General features: G+C 42.3%; 1 protein-coding gene across 12 annotated transcripts in view; it reads left to right on the forward strand.

The window, feature by feature from the left end:
- Positions 1-27,242, forward strand: part of ENOX1 (ecto-NOX disulfide-thiol exchanger 1) — a 557,584-nt gene that overhangs the window by 322,678 nt on the left and 207,664 nt on the right. For all 12 annotated transcript variants that reach the window (XM_045477335.1, XM_045477409.1, XM_045477389.1 and 9 more), the window contains one exon: positions 26,494-26,637. In XM_045477335.1, the coding sequence (XP_045333291.1) occupies positions 26,494-26,637 (144 nt within the window). The remainder of the gene's footprint in view (positions 1-26,493; positions 26,638-27,242) is intronic.

Raw genomic sequence — 27,242 nt, forward strand, 5'->3', positions numbered from 1 at the left:
TTTTTTTTTTAATTTTTTTTTTCAACGTTTATTTATTTTTGGGACAGAGAGAGACAGAGCATGAACGGGGGAGGGGCAGAGAGAGAGGGAGACACAGAATCAGAAACAGGCTCCAGGCTCTGAGCCATCAGCCCAGAGCCCGACGCGGGGCTCGAACTCACGGACCGCGAGATCGTGACCTGGCTGAAGTCGGACGCTTAACCGACTGCGCCACCCAGGCGCCCCAAAGTCTGATTTTTAAAACTTGGCATGTATGGGCTCATTTGTTTCTTCCAACTTGGAATGCTCTCGTCCGCTGCCTGGTCTAATCTTACTCATCCTTTAAGACCTAGCTCAAATGTCATCTCCTCTGCTGAGCCTCTGTGCCCCCCCTCCTCCCATGTCGTCTTCCAGAATCCTCACTCTCTATTCTGTACTGCCAGAGCATTTTATTCCTACCACTGGAAGACAGTCCCAGTACATTACAGCCACTTATCTGTGTGTCTGTCCTGCCAGCCCAGCTGTGGGCTCTTCGAAGAGCAGGAACTACAGACCATGCCTGATTTGTCTCGTGTCACCTGCTCAGAGGATAGCGGATGAGCTTCATACGTATGTAGGGGATTGGATGAAATTATGGCAGCATCAACTCTTGTAAACGATTTTTAAGTTTATTTATTTATTCTGAGGGAGAGCAAGCAGGGAAGGGGCAGAGAGAGAGAGAGGGAGAGAGAGAGAATCCCAAGCAGGCTCCGTGCTGCCAGCACAAAGCCCGACGCAGGGCTCAAACTCCCGAACTGTGAGACAATGACCTGAACCAAGATCAAAAGCCGGACGCTTAACCAACTAAGCCACCCAGGTGCCCTCAGCGTCAACTCTTTTCACGTAAGAATTCTGAGGTTTACGAAAATGTATCAAATAAAAGTGTACTTTAAAACCCGTAGTCGGGGCGCCTGGGTGGCGCAGTCGGTTAAGCGTCCGACTTCGGCCAGGTCACGATCTCGCGGTCCGGGAGTTCGAGCCCCGCGTGGGGCTCTGGGCTGATGGCTCAGAGCCTGGAGCCTGTTTCCGATTCTGTGTCTCCCTCTCTCTCTGCCCCTCCCCCGTTCATGCTCTGTCTCTCTCTGTCCCAAAAATAAATAAACGTTGAAAAGAAATTTAAAAAATAAAATAAAATAAAATAAATAAAAATAAAAATAAAACCCGTAGTCTTCTGAAATTTCCTTAAGTTCCCAAAGTGTTAAGTGTTTTTTTTATATTCTTACTTTTAAGAGGAGAGTGTTATGTAAAGCTAGGCATACAGTACTTACGCCCATGAGGATACTGGTCATTGATTTGCTTACCACGTCAGAATAGGGTAGGAATGTTAGTCGCAGATTCACTTTGCTTTACGTAGAAGACTACACTGGAATAATTTGTATGTAAATCTAATGTATGTAAACCAAATTATCTATAAAAAATGCACTAAGGGAATAGTTTGAAGAGAACATTTCTTTTCCAAGCGAAAAATATTTATGTAAAAAGGATAATTACCGAATTTATCAGGGAATTTGCCTGTTGTAGAGAAGTATTTTTCCTAGAATGATAAAGGTGCCCCTGTATTCCAGTCACAACTCATCTGGGATTAATTTCATGCTTTTCCATAGTCTATTTAAAACACTGGACTTACTCCTGAGAAGATTTTAAATTTATACAACAGATACTCTAACTACAGTGAATAACTTTTCTTACTGTCATAAAAGTGGTATGTATTATGTATTATTTCAGGTTCAGTTAATAAAAAATTTCCTGCATGGGCGTTTCCTGATTTTAACACAAATCTTACTGGAAGGAGTCAGTATATCATACCTTTGATCTGCAGGAAGAAATGAGGACAGATCCAAATGAACGTTTGTGCAGATCCAAATTGAGATGCTGGTCGCCCAAAGAACCAAAGATGTTGTGCTTAGCACTGAGGTTTTATATGAGTTTTATTTAGATGTTTCCATTTTTCTTTCTTTCGTTCTTTTTTCTAGATTGGCCACAAGGGAGTTGAAAAGAGACAGGGTCTGATGTTGTAGTGGTGAGAGTTGATAGGGCCACAAGGGAGTTGAAAAGAGACAGGGTCTGATGTTGTAGTGGTGAGAGTTGATAGGGAGTGACTCAGTCGGTGTCCCTTTGCATTCAGAGCACAGGGCCACCACTGCCTCCTGTTCTGTCTCACAGCAGAGGGCACAGTTCTTTAATAATGCACTCGCTGGTTGGAAAAATAATATTCTAGCTTCTGGAACCATGTGTTTAACACATTCTCAGCAAATGCCATGTGGCAAACCTAGAGCTTGTAGACTGGGGTTCTGCCGCGCATAAATAAAACACCGGGAGTGTTGACCTTTCTCAGTAAACAATGCAGAAATGTTGAGTACCTTTAAAATTCAAATGCAGCTTTTAAAATGCGTTCTCATTTTCACGGACAGCTGAGACCTGCTGCACTAATCTGAGGTCTGTGAAGAGCTTGGGAATCAGTCAGATTCTGTTCATCTTTGCTTGTTGTAGCCCCATGTGTGGACGCCCTGGGGACTGCTCTGTTCAGTTCCCCCTCCATTTACACGTTTGATTCCCCAGGAGATCTTCAGCGGGTCGGAGTACTTGTCTTGCGAACATCGCGCTTGGGCCAACATAGATGCCTCTACCCAATTTTAATTAAGTAGTAAAGCTGATCTTTATTAGAATTTTACTTCAAACATAGATCTCCCCCTTCCTACTCCTACTTTAAAAAAAGGTTTTTTATTGGCTATGTCTTTTCTCACTCCTAGAAAATATCTTAGGAGAAAACACCCACCCTACTGTGAGATCTCATCCAACTTTTATCACTGGTCCTTGGGATCAGAGCACCCAAAGCCACGTGGCTGCCTGGAGATTGCATTTACCCAAAGAGACCATTACTAGCAGACCTGCCATACTGCCTTGGGGCAGGTAGGTTCTGGGCCAGGACCTCCAGGTGGGAGACCTGCGCCTGACCTATTCCACTGGATTAAAAATTAAAATCTGTTTAGAAACAAGCTGCTCACTTATAGCCCGGAGCATCTAGCAGTATTCACAGGTTAATGAATGTGATATAAGGGAGTAGTGTTTCCTTCCTCCTTCCCCCTTCCTTCAATCTCCACCCGCCCCCTAGCCTTTTTTTTTTTTTTTTTTTTTTTTCCCACTTCTCTTGTGTATCCTCTTTCCTATTAGGGCAATGAAAATAACCATCAAAACTCGAATAATCTGAGCTCAGATACTGATTTGGAAAGACATACAGCCTTTGTAAGAAATGACATGTAAATGTAGCTCAGTGTAAGGTAATTTTCAGTCCGTTAACTAGAGTCTGTAGTTAACAGAGAATCCGCTTTTGATTATAACTGTTCAGGGAAAATTGCAAATAATATAAAAACAATTTCCATCATAAAATGTAGCTAATATCCTGATGCGATATGGAATTATTCCAGTTTCTTAAGCCTACATTTATGCATCCAATACTACGTATTGCCAACTGGTCTTCAGAATGATGCTCTGAATACACCAAAAATATCAAAAATGAATAGGACAGTTCTGCGTTTTTTTCTTTTTCTTTAAAACTGTGACACTTTTTGCGTACTGGTTTGTTATTGGCAGGATATCTTTGATACGGGTTTGTCTGATCTCTTAGGATTAAATTGAGGTTACACAATTTGGGCAAGAATACCACAGAGGGGCTATGCCCTTCTCAGTATCTCATATGAAAGGGCATATGAGGTCAGTATATCTTATTACTGATTTTAATATCTTTCGTGTACCGTCAATTGAAACAATATTATTTTCTCCTTAGTAAACTAACCAAATTGTATCATTAGCCAAAATATAGTGCTCTGTTGTTCTCATGATTGAGGTTTACATTTAGTATTTTAATAAAACTGTGCTTCTATACCTAGAATATACATTTTCACCTGGATCAAGATGATGCTTCAGTGATTTTTTTTTTTTTAATGGACACTTTTTTATAGTATTCCAGTTCCGGGCATACACCTCCAGTCACTCTGATTTCTGGTTTGCTGTTGTGACAGTTAAATGAGCTGACGTAGATGAAGGTAACAGCAGGTAGTAGGTAGGTGCCTGGCAAATTGTAGGTAAAGTAGAATTCTGATTTTGATCATTTTTGTGCAGCAAACAAGCAAGCAAACAAACAAAAAACTCACATTCAGCCCCAGGGCAGTCAAATGGCCCAAAAATGTCATGAGTTAGTTGAATACTCTAGTAAGTACCATCAGCCACTGTTTATTCAAAAGTATAGAAGCGTATTGACCACAATTGGTGTAGGGAGTTTTAACATTTCTGGATCCTCACGTTGGCCACCTGTTTCTCCTTCTTTTACTGCTCTGCTAGTATGAACTTTGGACTTCCCATCCTGTCCTTCACGTGTTTGTTTTGTACCGAATTGTCGGACTTGACCCTTAACACATAATGGATATGAAAGCCCCTGATTCATCAGACTTTGAGGCTAAGGCTTCTTAGATCTAGATGAGAAACAGGACCACGGTCTAAATTATACTTCTCAGGTTCAATACTTGGGCCTGTTTCATCCTTTTAGATATTTATTCCGTATTTTAAATTTGATTTATTTTATATAAGGAGCTGTGTTATATAATACTGAAGTGTTGGAAGCAAAATGTTTTCTTGAGGTAAAAAAAAATCTTAAAATGTCTGTAGCTGTGTGTGTGCTTATCATTTCTGAAACTGTTTTCTGGGTCTATAATACACTCATGGACAGGTCTGAATCTGTAGGCATATTGAAAGTGACACAATGTAGCCTAAAATGTTTCGTAAGAAAAATTTGGTTCATTGCTCATTTATTTACTCAATAACCTGTGTTTTTCCAGGTAAATGCTGGGTGCACAATAGCGGGCAAAAGAAACAGCATGCCTGCCTTCATGGATCTCCAGTCTAGGAGAAGAGGCAGGCATTGGGGCAAATACATAAAATGTTACAAAGTTAAAGAATGTGTTGCTAGAAGTCAGGATGGCCGCTAATAACACAAGAGATGTGAGAAGGATCCATTGAGGCAGACCAGTGATCCCTGAGCCAGTGCTGTCTCTTCAAGACTTGAAGCCAGGGACACCATAGCATCACATCCGTGAATCCTTAAGATTGGAAAATATGAAAGGTCACGTTGCAGACTTTCCTACCGACACCGTACAGTTGAGTGTAGGCCAACCAGCTGCTTCTTCAAAAACTTCAGAAAGCCTCCCTGCCCTCCTTCCTTCTTCTAATTAATTCATCAGTTACTTATTGACTGTATCCTATATTGGCTGTCAAATTTTGATGCACATCAGAACGTCCTTTGGAGATGTTTTTAAAAATGCCTGGAACCTCACATCAGATGCGCTGAAGGTTTAAAAATCTGAGGGTGGAGTCCAGATATATTTACAAAGACCTCCTCGAGTGACTCCAATGTCCTTCAAAGGCCCAGAATCACTGTGTGCCAAACACAGAGGCTAGCACCGTTGCTATCAGGAGAATCCAATATCTGCCTGGGGGACAGCATGCTTGGATATAGAAGTTCAATAATGGAAACAATTGATTACTCTATAGAAAGCTCACGATTTCCTCCTTTGGAGCTGAACTAATATTTAACTGCTCTTGTGCCTCAGAAATCCCCTGTTTTTATCCACCAACCAGAAACCTGGGAATAGTTTTTGAATATTACCTTCTTGCACCATTACCTCCATATTCCAGTTGCCCGCCAAGTCCTGTCTCTCTGTCTGCAGAAATGTATCTAATCTACTCTCACTCTCTATCTCCTCTGCCACTGTTGTATCTGGCCTGGTCCCTAGTAATTATATCAGAATAGGTTAACCTCTTCAAGCTTCTCTCCCCGTGAGCTTACCTTTTACATCACTCTAAGAATTATCATTTGATCCTGTCACTCCCAATTTAAAATACTCTATTAGGGCCCCATTGCCTATGGACATCAAACTCCCTATCATTCCCCCACCTATATTTTCAACTTCACTCCCCGCCATTTGCTGCTTAAGCTATAGTCAAACAAAAACACTCATTTCCGTACATGCAGTGTTCTCTTCACTTGAGTGTCTTTGCTCATAGTGTTGTTGATGCCCGAAACACTTTTTGTTTCTTGTTACTATCCCTCCAGTTTTCACCTTCAGTCATCCATAAAGAAAATCCAAAATCACTTCCACTGGGAGAGTTGGTTGGTTCTTCCTCTCTGTCCTTTGTTTTAACCCATGTTTTAATTAAAGTACGCATTTGTCTACATACATACTTATATATTGCCCTATCTGACTAGGCCAGTCTTCTTCGGCCTGAGATTTTTGTTTACCTAGAACTTAAAACCGTGCGACACAATAGGAGTTAAGTAAATATTCACTGAGTCAGTGGGGAAAAGAATGAATGAACCTGAAATGGGTTTGCCATATCCCTTCCTGTTTGTATTCAATCCATCCTTTGGTGTATCACTGAACTAATCTGATCCACCTTCTGTATTCCCTTTCCTTCTAATATGTGAAGATTACTCTCAACCTTTCTCTTTTTTCCCCCAAGTCACATAGTAAGTGGTCATTCCAAAACTGACACCAGCTCTTTGGAATTCTAGTAGTTGTTAGGAGCAGTTTCAATATTGCACTAAGTTCTCAAGGTCAATTGACCTAAGCTTAATAAAGTTGCAAACTCAGATTTACAGGGAAGGAAAGTGGGTGGCATCTAACCTAGTATCGTATCATGTAGGTTCCAGGATTCAGCCTCACACGTGCTTCTTGTTCTGAGATTATTTGATGGCGTCTCTAGTGTCTCTCGTCTCCCCACTCCCCCTACCGCCTGGGCTGAAATTCCATGCCCATGTGGTTTATTATACCCTTTCCAATGAATGGGGGTTTTTTGCTTGCTGAGGGAGACCCACAAAACGGAACTGAAGAGTTCTTTCATCTTTGTTGTACATTTTTAATGGCCTTCCCCCAAAGCATTTCTATTTGTCCTTGTCCCCCTCTTCACATATGCTTAAATATGTTCTATGTACTACCTTTGGTATTTTTTCAAAATGTTCAATTTCATTCCTGCTGGGTATAGGCCTCTCTTGCATTCTTCTAAGAATTCTTCCCACTTTTGTGATTGTCTTTACTTTTGTGTCATTGTTTCCATTTATTTCTATTTCTGTAGAATCAGAACTCATCAGAGCAGTTCTTGGAAAGACATAGCAATTTCTGTGGCGGTATCCCCTTCCCTTCTAAGATTATGACTATAGAGTTATATGATCAAAATTTTATTTTTCAGAATCTCCTTTCTATTAGAGTTGATACCTCTGTGTTCATAGCATACTTACCTTTTCGCTGAACTTTTAAAATGTTTTTCACAAGTCAATGGCATGGATCTGATTAGAATTCATGTTCGCTATCCTCACTATTTTGAACACCAGGCTTGTATAGTAACTTTCTTCTAAGAGTTCAGTCATCTTCGTGTTGTTATTGAGACTTTCTTTTTTGCAACTGATCCATATTAAGGCTATTATATGGTTCTTCCTGTCCTCAACGGTTGTGGACAGAATCCTGCCATTCTTAACATGGTTTAGTTAAACCATTATAAATCTACGCTCCATGACTTTATTTAAACGCTCTTAAAGTATGTATTTCATATATTTTTTGGCCTCTTGTCTAATGAATTTTCAGATTACTTTCTATGCTATAAAAATGTGCTTTATTTTCTTTCTAGTAAAATGATTTCTTTTATTGTGCTTTGAGCAGTGAAACCTGAGTTCTAGTATTTCGTGAGTTGGTGAGTAAATGTGTATTTATATTCTCAAGACCTTCCTGATATCTTTAGTCTTTTACAAAACTTACTTTAGTTTTCTAGTTGATAAACTAGCACCTTTATGTAGGAAAACATTTTACTTAGGAAGCATGAATTTAACTTCCTTAACATCTTTCTCCAAGCAACATTTTAGGGCATACAAACTATCATTGTCATTACACAGATACGGAGACCAAGAGCATCTGAATAACTCCACTTAAATGTAAGGTCGTGAGGAGAGACGCAGCTCGTCCGCTCAGTGGCCTCCACCCACTCTTGATTTCACACATTTGGGTTTATCGTTTCCTTCTTGAGCTGCCGCTTTCCCCCTCTCTCTTCCTATCGAGGTATTTTTTTATCCCTCAAGACTCAGCCTGTAGTTTTCTTCTCTCTCGTACTTTCTTAACCCTCCAGATGAAAGTAACATCTTTCCTCTTTCCTCTCTCCGCACCGCACATTTCTACAGTAATCGTTGGTTGCAGCATCTAGTGACTGCACCGCACATTTCTATAATAATTTTTTTTTAAAAATATTGTTGCAACCTCTAATGAGTGACCTCCTAGGTATTATGGAGACATAGCGTTTTGTAAATGGAAATAAGAGTGGTTAGTAGGCACAAGTTTTCCTCAACCACTGTATTAGAAAGAAGCATAGGTTACAAGACCTTTCAGAATATGAATTGCATGTAATATTTTGTGTGTTTTTAAAAAGAAGTGAAGTATATAGGTTGTACGAGTGACATTAGTTAATGTTTTGAAACATGTGAGTCATAATTATCCCCACACATTTCAAAAGACTGAAGCGTCCTTTTTTAAAGGACGGTATTTAACTGAATTTGATGCTGGTTGCAGTGGTTGATAGCTGAGCAGAGAGGACAGGTGCCAAGAGCCTATCATAGGGGGAGGCGGCTTCCCTTAGTCTCTCGTCTCCCACCTGTTTGTGGCATTGCCTTGGGATTGGGAAGCAGAGAAAGCTATGCATATTCTGTTGCTAAATGGAGTAAGTCCAGATGATCGGGCCATGTTGTGTCCAGAAGACCACCCTGCCTCTTAACGCATCTTGGTAGTTTCTAACGTGCGATGCTGCTAAAAGTCCCGAGTTTGAAATTGCCACGGGTCCAAAGCTTTCTGGCCAGAACAATATGGCCCGTTGGTTTCTAGAGTTAGACTAACGAGAAAGAAAAACAGGGCACCTGGCTGGCTCAGTCAGTGGAGCGTGGGACTCTTGATCTCAGAGCCATCGGTTCGAGCCCCATGTGGAGCATAGCGCCTACTTAAAAAAAGGAAAACAAATGGTGTTTCCCGGTGAGATCATGCTAAGTGACCAGATCAACCCGTACCATAGGTCTGTCTATGGTCTGTCTACCAGATAAACCCGTAGCATAGGTACTATGCTAAGAGGTCGATCATTCAGATTACCCCCTGCCTTTAAACATCTGGGAAACACGTTGGAGAGAAAACACAAACACGTAGACACACAGAGAAAATAACCACAAAAAATTGGGGCTTGTGAAATGGCCAGAGAGACACAGAGAGCACTGGTTGTCAAAATCCGGTTTTGCAGTTGGACAGTGGACACCAGCGTTTTGTTTGTTTTTTTTTTTTTTGCCACATCTGTACCATCAGAACATTTGTTTACATACTGATTTATACATGACTCCGTAAAGTATCCATTTTAGCCTCTTCCTAAGCAGCAATATCAGCAAAGTCACATGGTTTTCCGCTAATACATTTTTTTCCTGACACGGATTAGATCGAACTAGGTGAAACTTCCAATATTTGACCATTTTTTTTCTACTCCACCAAAACCTCAATTTAAGGTGGCTAAAAGTAAACATAACTATTAAAAACTAAAATAATGGTTTTCATATCTCCCCTTAAATCCCCCCTTAAATCCCCCAGACATACCACCCTTGAGTTGGAGGGAACAAGCGATCATAAAGAATTGATCTTGTGGGGCACCCAGGCGACTTAGGTGGTTAAACCTTTAACTCTTGATTTCGGCTCGGGTCATGATTTCATGGTTCATGAGATAGAGCCCCGTGTTGGGCTCTGCACTTACAGTGTGGAGTCTACTTGGAATTCTCTTACTCTCTCTCTCTCTCTCTCTCTCTCTCTCTTTCTCTCAAAATAAATGAATACACTTTCTTAAAAAAAGAGAGCTGATAGGGGCGCCTGGGTGGCTTGGTCGGTTAAGCGTCCGACTTCGGCTCAGGTCATGATCTCACGGTCCGTGAGTTCGAGCCCCGCGTCGGGCTCTGTGCTGACAGCTCAGAGCCTGGAGCCTGTTTCAGATTCTGCGTCTCCCTCTCTCTCTGCCCCTCCCCTGTTCATGCTCTGTCTCTCTCTGTGTCAAAAATAAATAAACATTAAAAAAAAAAAAAAAAGAGAGCTGATCTTGTAAGGTTTCATGGAGGAGGTGGGCCTTGATGTTTGTCTGGAAGGAAGGATGCATAGAGAAGAAAAGGAAGTACATTGTTCTCTGGGCCGCAACCCTGAGTGACAGCATGTAGGAGGCACAGCGCACCGCCGGTGAGAAAGGAAAGCTGATGCCCTAGAGAGAGCACTCCTGTCTCCCTTGATGTAAATTCCTAATCCTTGCATGTATTTGGAGGGCACGTTTTCGGAGAGCGTGAACACAGTCTTAAGGCCTTTTTGAAGTTTTCTGAAAATTATTCTCTTATTATTACTCACGCCTTAAGCAGGGTCAGGTGTTTCTGTTAGGGAGTATGTGGGTGTCAGCAGGGCGGCCGGGGCTGGACAGAGCTGTGTAACCTAAGTACAGGAGGCATGAGTATGATCGCATGCACACAGCTGCGTAGAGGGCAGGGTCCGTGGCGGTTTTCCCCTCAGAGAGCAAGCTTCCCTGGCTATCAGATCCCAGTGAGGGCCCTCCTGCCAAAGACAGCAACTGACAGGTCTTAGGCTCCCTTCAGTTCATTCTAGAAGCTCCCTTTGCCGCTCCTGTGGCTGTCTTTCCACCTTTCTGGCCTATCCCTACAGTGCTAAAGACTCCAGCCTCAGGCTTTCCTCCCGACCAGGGGCAAGTAACGGGTAACCACCCAGCACATTCCTCTGAGCTCACTGCGAGGGTGACTCAAAGGTCAGTTTCCCAGGATCAGTTTCTACGGCTGCCACGCCGATCAGGCCCCCGCTTAGCCCTGCCTGAGGTGTGTTCCAGCAGAGGCCATCGAGGCACCTGACCAGTGGGCCACGGAACAACGTGAACTACATTTTTCTGGAACGAAAAGAGAGCAGCTGTGTCCTAACGTTCATCAAAAAGCTGACTGAGTGCTTCAAGTCATGGAAACGTGTCCTTGCTACTTTTAAGCTTGTTGTGATTTAGCAAATTATGGGGAGGACTTATTATTTCCTTGAATTCGAAGGCAATAAACTCGTGTGTGCTTTATTGACAATGTATTGGTATTCGGTGTCTAGCATTATTTATTTGTCTCTGGCAAAAAGTACAAGGCAGGAGGGTGTTCCCTTGAGTTAATAATGGCGTTTAGATCTCAAACAAAACAAAACGAATAAAACAGAAAGCTTGAGGGTCAAAGTAGCAGCCAATGACAATGACCACTAAAACGATTCATAAATTAATCTCAGAGCCAAGGTGAGAGCTAAATTACATACAAGTCTTTAAAACATCACCGTCATTTTATGTCTCAATGAGCCCAGGGCAATCATGACCCCCTGGTGATGGTTTTGTCATTTTCCTTGATGATGCGGTGAACTTGATTTGTTTGAGGCATTCAGTGAATTCGTATGTGTAAAACGTAGGTTTTGGGGGCACCTGGGGGGCTCCGTTGGTTAAGCGTCGGACTCTTGATCTCGGCTCAGGTCATGATCTCATGGTTCACGAGCTCGAGCCACACGCCAGGCCCTGTGCTGACCGCGTGGAGGCTGCTGGGGATTCTTTCTGTCTCCCTCTCTCTCTCTGCCCCTCTCCGCCCCCCTCAAAATAGATAAGTAAGCTTAAAAATAAATAAGTAAGTAAAGAAAGAAAGAAAATGTAGGCTTTGCCGTTATTTAGGTTTGGTGACGCCAAGAAGATTACAGTGAAAAGGTATTTTGTTCCTCGCGGCTCCTCGAGAGCATGCTACACAGCCCTTGGGCCACACAACGGGGACACCAAGATCAGTCAGGAGGCTGAGGGAGCGAGAGGCAAACGTGAGCCAGAGGCTTTCTGGTGGTTTCTGAGGGAAGGAATGAGTGAAGCGGCGTAAGCAGGTTTGGGATTGACTAGTGTGAATTAATTACGGCAAGCCCTGGGGTACAGAGGTTAGCTCTAGTTGTCTGGACCCTGGCTCTGGGGTGATTAGAGCGGGTGGGGGGAGCGGTATGGTGTGTGAGCCCCTCGCAAAAGGAGACGCTTGAGTATGGGAGCTCTGGTTTGATAGGTTCGCATTTGAAGACTGGGCTTTCGGGTGGGTTGTTTGCTGTCTCTAGGAATTGGCTAGCCCCGGAAGGGGACAGTCCCTCCGGTACCAGCAAGGCTGTGGACGTCAAAGCATCGGGAAACACAGAAAATTAGAGACATGGTTAATACGGTGTGCGCACGCGCACGTGTGTGTGTGTGTGTGTGTGTGTGTGTACACAAACACATTCATAACATTTATTAAGTGAATTTGTGTAGGGGGAAAGGAGGATGCGTGTCTCCCGTGTGCCAGGCGCTATATTGGCTGACGGAGACTTAGCAGAAAAAGCATAACTTTAAAAAAAATTTGTTTTCATGTTTATTTCTTTTTGAGAGAGACAGAGACAGGGAGAGAGAGGCAGAATCTGGAGAAAGCTCCAGGCTCTGAGCTGTCAGTACAGAGCCCGATGCTCAAACTCCTGAGCTGTGAGATCGTGACCTGAGTGGGCTTCGAACGCTTAACCAGCTGCGCCACCCAGATGCCTTTTTCTCTTTTCTTTTCTTTTTTTTTTTTTTTTTTTTTTTGTAAGAAAGTGAGAGTATAAACAGGGAAAGGGGCAGAGAGAGAGAGAGAGAGAGAGAGAGAGAGAGAGAACCTCAAGCAGGCACCACACTCAAGTGCGGAGCCCAACACAGGGCTCGGTCCCACGACCCTGGGATCACGACCAGAGATGAAATCGAAATCAAGAGTTGGATGCTCAACTGACTTATACCCCCAGGCGCCCAAAACAATTTTTTTTTTTTAAGTCAGCCTGCCCTTACGGAAGACCAACTGATCAAGACATAATTATGTACTATAACCTCAGTTGCTGAAAAATCCTGTAGAGGAAAAAAAAAAAAACAAGAAGGCTGGTAGAAGGAGGGAAGAACTGGTTTTAGGTAGGTCAGGGAAGGCCTGTCTGCAGAGGGTGACCTTTCAGCAGAGAGGGGACTAAAGGGAGAGAGCAGGTGGTTGTGCAGGCATCTGGAGGAACCACAGGCACACCGTCACTGAGAGAGCATCCAGCTTGGACGGCTCAAGAAAAGTAAGCGCGGTCTGTGTCCTGGGGGCCCCAGGAGAAGGGACACTGTAGGAAACGGGCTCGCAGAGGTGACCAGAAGGCAGATTCTGAAGCACCTTGCATGTCATCCAACAGTGATAGAAGCTGTTTGTGTATGTTTCTGTGATGCTAGAAACCTGAGCCATAGGCAGACGAGAGTTAAGCTTTAGCCTCAAGATGCAAATTAAGTAGCCATCACCCCAGTCTATTTCCTTATGTTCTACGCTCTTAATTTTTTTAATATTCATTTGACATGGTTAGTTTGTAAATGGGGAAGCGTAATACCTTTCTCCCCAAAGTTTTAGAAAAAAATTTTTTTACAGTTTAAAACAAATCAGACAAATAAAAACTTCTCCATGCAATAACAAAAGGACAGCAGCATTAGGTCATGACTTTTCCTGTGCCATCAAGTTCCTTGGTGTTTAAATAAAATGAAATACAGTTTTAAAAACTGCCACACTTCTGTAAATCTAGGAGAAGAAAAAAAGACCTGTGAACAATCAACAATTTGCTTTTATTTTCTATTAAATCGCGGTGTTTTTTGCATTTGGTATCGTTTACTGAATATAAAGTAAAATCCACTCACACTCCACTTACCATAAGCGTGCCTACAAAGAAAACCTCATTTCAAATCTAATTGTGGACATTGTTCCTTCGTTAAAAATTCATAGGGTTTGTGAATGTGTCACAGAAATACTAGAGTATCATTATTTCCCCAGCTCTTTTCCCACTGCCAATTCTGATCAGAATTTTAAAACACCCATAGCTCCGAGGAAAAGGAAGAACAAGAAACAAGAAAGGAAGGGAAGAAATTATGAATATAAATAGAAAAACCTCCTGACCAAAGATGCTGAGATTCCTGACTTTGTTTCGGTGTATGAAAATAAAAGGACAGGGGCCAGCAGGCTTCTGTTAACTTCAACCTCTCCCTCTCAGCAAACTTTCAATGTGCTATTAACTAATAGCTGGGCGATTGTTTCACATAAAGGGAGGAAACTGAAGAGTCAGCAGCTTGCTATAGGTGAACACCTATCCACCCGCATTGGCAAGACCTAAGTCCCACACACAACCACTTGTTAGTATGGTGCGTGCTGTTGGAGGCAACGGATAAGACAGGCGATGCTTTGGTTAGCCTCCGTGTTGAGGCCCTGTTGGTTTATACTTTATAACCTTTCATTGATTTGGGTCAAGAATATACCAGTACAAGAATACTAGTGGAGAGTATAAAATAAGGATACCTGACTACATGTAACAGAACCGTGATCACATGGGATGGGGGAAATGTACTTTTCTGGATTTCATTTATATTTACAACCATTGTGTTATCTTAGAAGTCACCTTTTCTCCTCACGTGAACTTATTTTGGCAATTCAACTCAGCAAGGAGCTTGCAAATTCAGAAACAATTTGTGCTCCATTCAGCTCTGGTGGGAAGAATACAACCGTACCCTTTATTTTAGCCTGCGTTACCTTTTCAGTATTAACTCACATTTTCTCTTTAATTTTCCCGCCCTTCTTAAAATGGCCTGGTCATCTGCTTGGTTCCCAGGTGTGTGTTCTAACAACAGATAACATATCCAAAAGGTCCCTGCCATTGTCAGCCATCGTTCTGAATTTCCTTTATTGGATTAGGACATTAAGATGCCACTCCAAGTTTTTCCCACCGTTTGATCTGCTGGACCACAGGAATTTACAGACCAAAACAGCAATGGTACTCCCAACCCCCTACCACATACAGAGTCAAGCCACCTAATTTATTATTCGGGTGTCACGTGAACCAGCAATGAATTAAAACCAAAATACTGGTAGAAAAAACAGAAAGACCAGGATATGCACTTTTCGGTGGGGGGAGGTGGGAATAGCAGATGTGAAGACATGTTCACAAAGCTGCCCTTGGTGGAGTTTCTGCTGCTGTTTTGAAATCGAGAGAATTCCTTTATGAGAACCTGCCTGAAGGCATCTGGATTTTAACTACCAAAATATCTGACAGCGTTGCCAGTGATGAGTCCTTTCTTTCAGCTCTTCCGAAGGACATTACGTGTTAGCCCCTGAAATAACTCGCTAGATGAGAATTGAAGGCATAAGGTGGGAAAGCTCAGGGAACGGACCCCAGGGAACTTGTGGCAGGAGCTCTGCTATGATGCTACCCTGTGTAGTTTTCCAGGAGAGGCCGGAGCAAGAGGGAAGTCCCCAGCTGGGTTCTCAGGGGTGCAGTCTATCCTTACTGAGCTGAAAAGTAACTGCCACAAGGGTGATGATGATGATGATGATGATGATGATGATGATAAGCCCATGGTGGGACTTTGATTCAAGCGTATGTCTCACAATAACATAGGTCCTCGGGCCTCCAGCACCTCCAATATGTCGGTGATCCCTTGGACCAGAAGTTGGGATTTCTGGTTTACTCAGCTCATGGCTTTACCCAGCTACACAGGACCTTCACTTCCTGCTTCTGTAGCTCTTGTTCATGGTGGACAGTTGAACCCCTGGCCTGCCTTGTCACCAGCTGCCACTGTACCAAGATGGCCTGTGTTAGAGACACCATGTCAGGTAGAGGTAAGAGAAGTAGGGCGAGAGGAGGTGTGGGCACAAAGGGGTAAGGAAAGGAATAGTAACCCTCCTTTACCTCCCAGCCGTCCAGTTCAGATGGCCATGACCAGCCTCTCCATCTTGCCATCCTTATCTGTCAGTATTGTATTTCGTTAGGTAGTAAAAGCATGGTGGGTTGGAAATTACACATAGGAGCTACCCACACAGGGGTAACCGTTCTGGGCATCTTTGGTGGTGACGATGCTTGCACCAAATTCTCAGCTCAGGTCACAGATTTACCCTCAATATATGCATTTTGACAAAGTTAAGCCCAGTTTGAGCCAAGACATCTGTGAGACTTACTCACAGGTGAAACCTAACCTCTAAGGCTACACATCAACTGTCGGTAGACATCTTAGGTGTCTGTGCCCCATTCGCCTTTTCTCTAAATGCACAGTTAACATTCTGACTTTAGAAAAAATGTGCTTCTCAATAAAGCATTGGCTTTGAGATGTTTTCCAGCAGTGATTTCTGATTTGTTCACATTTGAGCCTACTTTTGTCACTGAAGTACAGAGGTCAACATGGCTGCTGGGGACTGGGGAAGGGCCATGCAAAGACAACAAAGCTTCCAGGTCTTGATTACCAGCGGATCCTCAGACTATGGCTCTACCTTGCATGGCAAGGCCTCCCGGTCCTGGCACCATGCTGGTCCTGGCATTTTCCCTTTGAGCAACTCTGGCTTCATGTTTACCTACTGCTCATAGCAATTCCTGGTTTTAGCCTACCTGCCTTTTTTGTGGGGGTCGGCAGAGGGCCGAAGGGGTGAAGGGAGGAATCTTAGTGAGCGTCCTTCCTTATTGCAAGCCTAGCAATACACTAATGGATAGTTGTATCCAGAATCTAATTGTTGTTGTTGTTGTTTTCTTATGATAGGCAAGCTCCTAAAAGTATCTAGTTTGCGACGCTACTGCAAGCTAATGCTTTTTTTATTTTTTTTTAATTTTTTTTAACCTTTATTTATTTTTGAGACAGAGAGAGACAGAGCATGAATGGGGGAGGGTCAGAGAGAGGGAGATACAGAATCTGAAACAGGCTCCAGGCTCCGAGCTGTCAGCACAGAGCCCGACGCGGGGCTCAAACTCATGGACCGTGAGATCATGACCTGAGCCGAAGTCGGACGCTTAACCGACTGAGCCACCCAGGCGCCCCAGCTAATGCTTTTTTTAATTTGCAAACTCTTTGAAGACTGGGTCTGTGTCTTGCTCACCATTACATTCCTGATTCTCAAGCACATTGCCTTCATTCAGCAAGTATTTAATAAAGATCTACTGAGTGACTGTGTCCCCGGGTGATGGAAGTAACCCTTTACCCCAGACTTCTCTGTCAAACCAAGTCGGTCAAACCAAGGAGGGATTCCTAGTCTGGCTCTTTGTTGGGGAAAACCTCAGTTCTCCAAATCTATAACAACATAGGCGCGGGCAAAAACACACTAAATCTTGGGGTTCTGCCGTTCATTAGCTTTGCAACCTTGGGTAAATGATCCAAAGTCTTAACTTCCTGAACCTTTTCATCCTTCTAGAAAGTTGCTAATGATACCTATCTCATAGGTTGTGGTTGATATTTCATAAGATCAAAGGTGTGGGACTGTTCTATAATAAGCTCTTTTCCCAGTGGGTGCCTCTAGGGGAAGGGCTGAGGGAATGACATCCTCCCTTGACTTTACAGACTTTGCTTTTTGAACTCATTACAAATATTAGCGCTCATAGTAATACCTTGAAAATAAGAATGTCCTTACAGGGATATTTATTTCCATCTCCCTAACCTATACTGGAGTTTACTCTCGGATGGAAAAGAACCGTGTCGTTGCATTCCACTGCTGCAGATCGCCCTACCGGAAAGAAAGGCCAGTTGCGTCAGCTGGTAGAACGACATCAAGGGTTTGGGGAGTGTATTTGAATGAAGGTGGTGTCTCTGGTTAGGAAGAGGACGCTGCATTTAGTGTTATGGTGATTATGTGTCTCTGCTCTGTCTGCCTTGTTTGTAGGTTATTAGCAATACTCTCTGTGTTGCAGAGATGGTGGCAGGTTGATATGTTGGACGAGTACGTGAACACATGTCTACTTGATTACGCAAGTAATAAAGTCATTACTTTGATTGCATTAATGGTCGAGGCCTGGTGAATGTTTGCCATTGGCAGCCGCTGCCACTTTCAAACGCCCTCACATCCCCTGCGCCGTTTTACCACCACTGGGTGCTGGGCATTTTCTGAGTCATTATTTTACAATAAACATTATCTCATAATAAACCGTAACACTTACAATTGCACACGAATAAGAACATCAGAGAGCTTGAAGAGCAGGGTATCTTTTTCATTAAGGCTAGAGAAGGGGAAAAAAATGTGATGGTGCTGGTGGGGATTCATTTAAAATATTTGTTTAGGTTGGGTTTAAGCCATCTTGCTGGGAAAATAATAAACCGTGGTAGCAATCGCAATACTCTGTAATTCCCACAAAGCACATTCCGCATAATTTCTTTTTTATAAATAATAAAACCATAAGTAAATATGATGACTTTAAGCTAACATGAAATTGCATTCAGTAACACGGGCCAGATGTTTTTCTCTCATATCTGTTTTTTAGGGTCAGTTTTTCTCCCTCCCCTACCTTCCCCCGATAAATTTGTAAGTCGTCTGTGAATAAGTAACCGGGGATGGCGTTTAATCCTGAACTGAGGTTGGCAAACGTAAAGGGAAAATTTGGCTTTGTTTATCTCACGCGTAGTAGGCAGGAAGGAGACAACGTCTCCGAACAGCCATTTAAAACTTTTGCAGACTCGAATGGCCGCCGCTCGGCTTTGCTTTTGGAGGCCTCACCCCACGTTGCACTTAACATACAAAATGCACTCAATGTACTCAATGTATCTGGCATGCGGTATGATTTTGTCTATAGGACTTTTGGACAGGATTTCTATAATTCTGCTTTTGAAGTTATCTGCCTACAAGTTATTCCTCTCATTTAAAACCAGCTCTGATTTCTGCATAATTATGCAGACTCAGGAGTTTTTTTGCAACATGAGAAAGCCCCACTTGCGAGTGATTTTCAACTCTAATGATGTCTGTGTGACTATTAAATTTGATAATTAGAGAAGTTGTCATCATACAAAATTTCTAGGTGTTTCATTAAATAAGTACTTGGTTTTGGTAATGCATGTTTTACTGTATGTTGACATGAAACGTTTTCAGCTCTCCAAGATTATTGTGCACCCTGTGCCTTCAGTGCCTAACTGATAACACAGCCACAGTTAGAAAAACAGGCTACTTTCCCGGGGCAGATGAGTCGTTGATCTGGAAGGCTGGAGTAGGAGAAAAGATTCTATTTGAGGATCTTAGTCCTCCAAATGCCATCCCCTTGTACGGAAGGATTTCTGTATGACATTCTTACGAGGCACGTATCTCCTCCTACTGACAGCGAGAAGGGGCGTTAATGGGAGAAGATAGAGCGGAGGGTAGCGCATTTATACCCTTGTATGGAAATCTGTAACCAAGATAGAGAGCAAGGATGGAATTACAGCTGTGGCAGCAGCATTTTTCAGGGACCTTCGGCCTTGTTTGCAGCGCTGGAACCTTCCCATCAGCATCTATCCCGCCCCCCTGTTGGGGGCAAGAGCCTTCGTGGAGCTTTCTGTGTCACAGAAGCCTGGCTGAGATCACTGTGTGCAGTCAGTCCTTACCTCCGAGGATGATCCTGACCTCCAAAAGCAGTTAGAACATAAAGCCTTCACCACGAAAGAACTAAGACAGTCTTTCTATTAGATTCTGAGTCACGAATGTCCCTAGAGGCTAGACCCATCTTGCTGTTCACCCTCCAACCTCTCGTCTTGGGAACCTGAATATCTTCGGGCCCAGAAGGCCTTCCTCTTTCTGAGCACCTCCGTTTGAATCTCGGTGAACACTGCCAATGGCACCCAAGCTTTGACCCATTTCCCCAGAATGCTCCCTGCTCAACCTAGAACTTTCCAGTTGGATATCTTGCTGCACATTCATTTGCTCCAACTAGCCCACCCTCACGAGGTAACCATACCATCTATGACTCCCCATGGAGTGAAAAGGACTCTCCCTAGGAACTCCCAAGGCCCCCACCATCCTACTCACTGCTTTCAGACCATAAACAAGGGCTGTGTGTGGTCATTTAGAGAAACAGAAAACAAGGTCTCTGATCCAGGGCACCCCACTGGAGGCGGGGTGTCCTGCTGAGTCTGGAATACCTGGGGCGATCATGACTGCAGGGTAATACTTCATCCGTCGCATCCGTCGTGTTGCAAAGGCATCATTAAGAGCACATTAGTTTAAAGAGTAACCAACACGTTGTTTGTGACCCTACTAGGAGAAATGTTAAACAGGATGGGCAACTGGCTCAGGCTGGTCAGGATCTGATCTGGATTTTATTGCAGGTAGATTTCCATAGATTAAAGAGCTCTAATCAAGCTTTTTTTTTTTTTTTTTTTTTGAAAACAGATCATTCATTTACCAGAGTTTGCAGCCATTTAAGGGTCAGTTATTCACTCACTACAATTAAAATGTTCCACTTTGTAGCTTAATATGTTTTTCATGGTTGGGTCAAGGTATAAAATGAGTACATAAAGAAAAAACTGAGTACAACAGAGCACAAATTATAGAATGATACTGTCTGCTTTCCCTTATATAAGAAGATAATAATGTTCGCAGAAATTGCTTTCTGTGTGTAAGTGTGGCCAAAAAGACCAGCATGTGACCTACACTATACATGCATTAAAAATTGTTCTTTGATCATTGGCAGTGTCCATGGTTTATAGACCTCACGCTTTTGAGGAATGTATCTTCGAAGCCTGAAATCTACCTAAAGTCAATTTCGGAGGTGTTACCCGTCTTCCAAAAGGACTCTTTCCCCTGGTCTCTGCGTTGCTCTTTCTCTGCAGCCCACATCTTTGCCATCTCAATCGAAGCCTCTGTGTAGTTATAGCATTGTATTTACTTTGTCTCTTCAGTAGGACTGTTTGAATGGGAACTTGAGAACAGAGAGTGCAAACAGAAAACAAACTTGTCAGGTGAGGGAAAATGCGAATTCTCTGATGTGTCCATATTTACTTTCATAAACTTGTCTGAGACTTACTTGATTGGCAGTTATGCCTCAATATCCCCGTTCAGGGGACAGAAGAGTCCCTTTCCCAGGGCCACACATGGTTGCAGAAGCAGAGTTCAAGAGCTTATTTTCCCCATAAGGGCTCAGCTGAAGGGTGAATGTGTGAACTGTTAAGGTTGAAACAGTTTCCTGCCTGTAACATTTTGGGGACTTCCACATCTGGGGGAAGCTGGAATTAAGGAACTCTAGGGTTTGAACCTTGATGTTCTATGAACCTGGGTGTGGTTGTCCTGAATCCTCAGGGCGTTAGAAAAAGCTTTGCTGAAAGTGAGACTCTTCTCGTTTTAATGGATCCAGCCCTATGTTTATGGATGAGATTGCTTCCTTTAATAATTCACTCAGCAGCAGAGTCAGCAATGATAACTTTCCCTATGCTAGATGTATTTTGGAAGGTAGAAAACAACGTCTGACAACATATTGTGTATGTGGTTGATGGATATCCATCAATGGGAGGTATGAGTTGACCCATTACATGTTTCATAAACAGCCTTCAGGTATAATATTGCCCTTCTCAGAAAAGCTGAAATAATCTAAGTGTGGAAGCTCCTGTATTTTAAAACTTGCCTATATACAGACTTTGAAATTACATATTATCATAGTAGTATCTGGTCCTATTTCCTTTTCTGTCTTTAACGGAAAAAGAAATACTTTATCCCTAAGGTCTCAAGCTCTTTTATTATTTTGTTCAATTTAGAAATATAAAATGTAGTATTTTTTAAAAGAATCGATTTCCTGAAAACAAAGTAATTTTACCTCTGTCATTTCTCTACACTTAAAAATGTAATGCCAAACAGTATTTTACTTTGCGTCCGAGGACTTTATCTACCTCTCATGCCCATGCTGGTTGAGTTGTCTCTGGCAAATTTGGTAATTTTGTTTGATTTCATGATTTCAGAGGAAACCTTCTCTCTCATTCATATTCTCTGTCTGTCTCTGCCTCTGTCTGTCTCTCTCTCTTTCTCAATGTTGAGTTTTTCAAAGACAGACATGTCTTGGGTAAAACCTTATCATCCATTCAGTAACCGTTTCCTCCCTAACATGGAAGAATGACGATTTGTAGTTTAAAACTGGCTGCTAAACAGAATGGAAAAATGGAGGATGCAAGCTCAGATCCTTAAAGATATTTTGTGTTTGAGAAACAGCCAGACCTGCTTTCTTTCCTCTGTAGTACGTGCCAAATGGAAATTTTTCCTTTCTTCCAATGATATCACTTCTTTAGCATATATGTACATATGAGCCTTTATTACACTAACGTACTATTTAATGGGTCTGGAGATACTGTTATTTATAGATTTCAGCTCATTCAAAGAACAGCTGCAAGAAGTCTCACAAAAGGGGAGCATCCCGGTAACCTGATGATGGCCCCACATTGGTTGCCAGGGAGGTGTGGAATCTTAGATCGTGAAGAATGACTTGTTAAGTGCACCAAAAGCTTATCTGGAAGGATCTAACATTTTTAAAAATTGTCTTTCTTTGACACTTTAAATTCGTCTGTGTTCTAGTTCCCAACAACAATTTCCCCTTTTGTGTTCTTTAGTTTTCAAACCTCCAGCCTTTGGAATTAGACCCTGGAACTGAAGTTTATTCCTTTGTTCCTTTGTTATTTCCTTCTGTCTCTTTTTATTTTCCTTTTTAGTTTCCTTCCTTTCTTCTATGACTGAATTCACTTGAAAAACATATGTGTGTGTGTCTATATATACACATACAGTTTATATATAGTTTTAAGTATATTTTATAAATGTATAAACATAGTATAATTATATATAATTATTACATATAAATAACATATAAGTATATATATTATGTACTTTAACATCAAACAAAATCATTCTGTTAAATTTTAAAAAATAAAATTTCAATACTTAACTCATCTCTACCCCCATTTTATAGCAATCTATGCTTTGTGGACAGTTACAGATGGGTTTTATTATTCATAGCGTGTGTGTGTGTCCTTGGGACACGTGAAAGTTAGACAGGGTTAGCAAGAGTTGTGTTACTTACAGTGAGAAAAGCTGTGCTGTTTGTTTGTCTGTTTGTTTGTTTCTTTTGAGGGAGGAATGGGGGAAAATAGTATTTTCATAGGCTTGGTGAGTTTCAAAAATTATTTGCCCTCTTGATGTAGCCCGGTGAAATCCTGAGCATAAATCAATCTTGTTGAACAGTTACGAAATTGGGTATGAGATTTTGTACGTGCATATACCTTAACAAAGAACAGGTTAGATTTCATCTGAACCCTGGACAGTGCTGTATCACTAACCTTGGCATTTTGTACATCCGATTGGTTTTGTGATGATCTTGTCTTACTAAAAGCTGTAAATTCAAACTGCTAATTTCACAATTAGTCATCAGTTTCTTGAAAGCTTTCACAGTTGCATAAACAGAAGAATAGCCTAGAGAAGAAAATTCATACATCTTTTAATTCACATTGTATTATTTTATAAAGGATTTGTGGAAAATAAAGAAATATTCTGCTACAATTTAGGTGTGGCATGGAAAACTAGGGCAGTGCTTACTTTTAGAAATATCAAGTGTTACTCGCTGTTTTAGAATTAATTACATAATTATCCCGTAGAACACTGAGATCCCAGGGTACCTTCATAGAAACACTACACTTCCAAATAAAATAATAATAATTAGCATCTACTATATTCCAAGTGCTTTATTAGCTATAATTTTTTAACTCCCCACATCTCTGTGTGTAAGTAAACACCATTAACATGATCAATCTTTTCTATAGTTTAGAAATAAGAAAACTAAGGCAGAGAAATGGATTTGAATGATAAATTAGGCATTATGGCTTTGAGTCATGTAAAGAGGCAGGTATTCAATAGGAACGATAGATGTTAGGAGGAGTATAAAAATTACTCTTGCAACCACTCATAAATTACTAGGTAGTAATTAATTTAAAATATCATCTTTCTTCCAAGCATCAAGGAAATTTACATTTTTTTAAAAAATTGCCTGGCTTCCTTGAGACTCTTAGAAATGCCTAAGAGGTGATACAACTTACTTTGGAGTCACCATTCTAGGTACATGGCAGCTACATGAAGTTGTATGACATTGAAACCATTGGTTGGTAGATTGAAGGCATGTAATAAATTAAGTGTCACAGAGTCTCATCAGGGGATAAATTCAGGTTTACATCTTACATCGTGCCAACAAAGCAATGACTATTTTTGTTTGTTTTTTATTTGTTGTATGACACAGTAACAGTTCATTACTGTTCCCAATGGAACAGCATTAGTTTAGGATGGGCATGAAAGTGTGGGTGGGCACTATGGGCCCCTGGGACGTTTGATGCCCCCATGTGACACTATAATCACTGAGGAGAAAACTACCTTTGGAACAGACAGTTATAGAGCCATGGAAAGCTAACAGCATCCCTAAAATACTGTTGCAAAAAGGCAAGGGGAAACATGGCAGGTCAGGTACCATCCCTACAAAGTAAAGGGATGTTCTTTGATGTAATATTCCAGAACTGCAGACTCATTGGACAGAAAGTTGTGATTAATGCCCATTTGGAGAGAACCCAAGCTGGAAGGAAGCCAGCCAACTAAACTTCGTTTAGGGAGATAAGTAAGACAAATGGTGACCTTGCAACGATCTGAAACAACTCTACTCCATGGCCATTTGAGCAAAAGAATGGACAGTCTAGCCGGACTCTGCTGTGGTGATCTGAACTGGTTGGAGGTAGACAGGGGAAAGTGCTGTGAGGTTTCATCATAGAAATATAGCTGGTGTGTGGGTAGCCAAAGGGCAGACATTTAGATCTGTTATGTATTTGTTACTGAGTTCATTTTCTATGGTGAGAACGTTGTCTGATGGCATCCATTGCCATGGTGAATAATTGATTCACCACAAGTGAACAAGGTCTCAATTCATTTGGGTAGTAGAGTTTTTGGGTTTTTTTTTAATTTTTTAATGTTTGTTCATTTTTGAGAGAGAAACAGAGCATGAGTGGGGGAAGGGCAGAGAGAGGGGGAGACACAGAATCCAAAGCAGGCTCCAGGCTCGGAGCTGGCAGCACAGAACCCCGTGTGGGGGGCTCAAACCCATGAATTGCAAGATCATGACTTGAGCCAAAGTCGGACACGTAAACTGACTGAGCCGCCCAGGCGCCCCATGGGTAGGTGAGTTTCATTGCAAGGTATAAAGCATTTGTCTTGAGTGCAGTTTGCTCTCAAAGCTGGAATCGTTTTCTATTGAATGATGATGTATCATCTGCCAACAAGCTATTGGAAAATATTCCCCACCATCTCATGTGCCCCTCCGGTCGAGGGCTAGGTGTTTGTGGAGACTATGGAAACAATTTGCTATCACCCACCTATTCCTTGAAATGCTGAAATCTGAGCTGCCATTTGAACTAAACTTATACTCATAAAGTGTGAACTAGACACACACAAACAGACCATCGCATCTAATTCTAAAATACCCAATAGCAAAAACATGGGTTAGAAAAACTTCTAAGTTTATACCTAAATAAAAAGAAATAATTAAACTGTTACATCAAATCCACTTAAAATTCAAACTTCGCAGATCCCACACGTAAGCGGTATGTTTTGCCTTTCAGTTTTGAACTGCTGAATGTGCACTTGAAATACGTGTGCATGAAAAACACTCTGTATGTATGAATGCTATGTTTTTGCATTTTTAAGGATGGGGGGAAGGTTATTTTATAAATAGCGGGCTATAGAGGGACCCTTTCCTTTGCAGCTTTATTTAATGCTTTATTATTTGTTTTTACTAGAAGAGTGCTTTGGAAAGTTTAACAAAAATATGTGCATATAGATGTATGTGTGTGTGCGTGTGTGTGTGTGTGTGCATGCGTGCGTGTGTGCACGCGCATGCGTGTGCGCTGTGAGGCTAGGGAAAACCCAGACCCAACAAACTGTGGCCTGTTCAATTTATCTTCATAGAAATAAAAGAAACAACTGTGTCTCTTTGCTGCCCCAACATCCTCTCCATCTTCTTTTATGAGAGGCGCACTATTCTTTCCCTCTGCCTCTGCTGGCTATTGTAATCTGGGCACACTCTTTTACCAGCTTCACAGCGAATAGCTCCTGGCTTTTCTCTTCCTCTGCCCTCCATTCCCCACCCCACCACCCCCCCCGAATACATTTCACAGACGACCGTCTTCCAAAATAACAACATCAATTAATTTTTTAACTTAAAGAAAATCATATTTAGCCCCGAGTCTGCCCTCTCCATTGATGTGTAGTGAGTGGAAGAGGCTGTGCCGGGGCTGATAAGCCCCGTCTGTGAAGTCTCTTCAGTAGGAGGCAAGGAAGGCCCTGGCCGCTTGCACAAGGGGCTGCTTATTCAGGCAGCGTGGCTCTAGGTGAGCTGACAGCTGGCCCGCCCAGCGCACCCAGGGCAAACCTAGGCAGGGACCGGCTGGGCCACCCGGGGCTCAGGAAGCAGCCCCTCCCTGAGTCTCAGTCTGTGACTGGAAGTTGTCCTTTGTTGTTCATTGGTTTTTGCCCAGACAACAGTGTTTTCCTCAAAGGCTCCCTCAGCTAACTGTCGTGATCTCTCACCACCCTCCTCTCCCCTTTTGCAGAATCCGATGACCTCCGTGGGGAACCTGCACTCAGCCATCAGAGCGCACCTGCCCCCAAGGATGCTCATAGTTCAGTCGTAGATGCAGGTGGCGTGGAAAGCATCAGCCGGTGTCCCCAGCAGCTTCCTCAGATGATGGCTGCAGGTAAATGTCAGTGGCCCGCCCAGGACACAAACAAGGCGTTGTGAGTTCTTAGGGGAAGAGCTTGCCCGGCCGTGAAAATAGGCATTGAACCGGGAACCTGGAATCCTTAAAGAAATCGGGCCATGGGACTAGCATACATCAAAACTCATTAAGTCAAATTTCACATGTTTTGCTGAGTTTTTTTTTTTTTTCTGGCCCTGTGCTCTTTGTTTTTAATGTTATTTATTTGTTTATTTGGTTTTGACGAAAGTCTGAACTTATAAGAAATATTTTGGAAGAGTCATCTTAAGCAGACACCTGCATTTCCATAATGGAATGATACAAAAAGCTTAGAAAGGAAAGAGTATGTTACAAGGTAACCCTGATAAATTCAGTTAGGACCGAACTGAGTCGCTGCTTGGCGACTGTTTTTAAAAATTCTGTTACATAGCTGGAAGGTGTGCCTGCTCCAAAATTCTACTCAGAAATAGATGATGGCATTTATTTTGAGTTTACTGAACCAATTGACTTTTTTTTTCCCTTACCAAAGGAGTGGTCCTGTTCTGCCTCTCCACCTTAGAACTTAACTCATGTTGTCTCACTAAAAGAAAGAAGCAGTTCCTCCA

This window comes from Leopardus geoffroyi, chromosome A1 (assembly GCF_018350155.1).
Source record: "Leopardus geoffroyi isolate Oge1 chromosome A1, O.geoffroyi_Oge1_pat1.0, whole genome shotgun sequence".
Lineage (NCBI taxonomy): Eukaryota > Metazoa > Chordata > Mammalia > Carnivora > Felidae > Leopardus > Leopardus geoffroyi.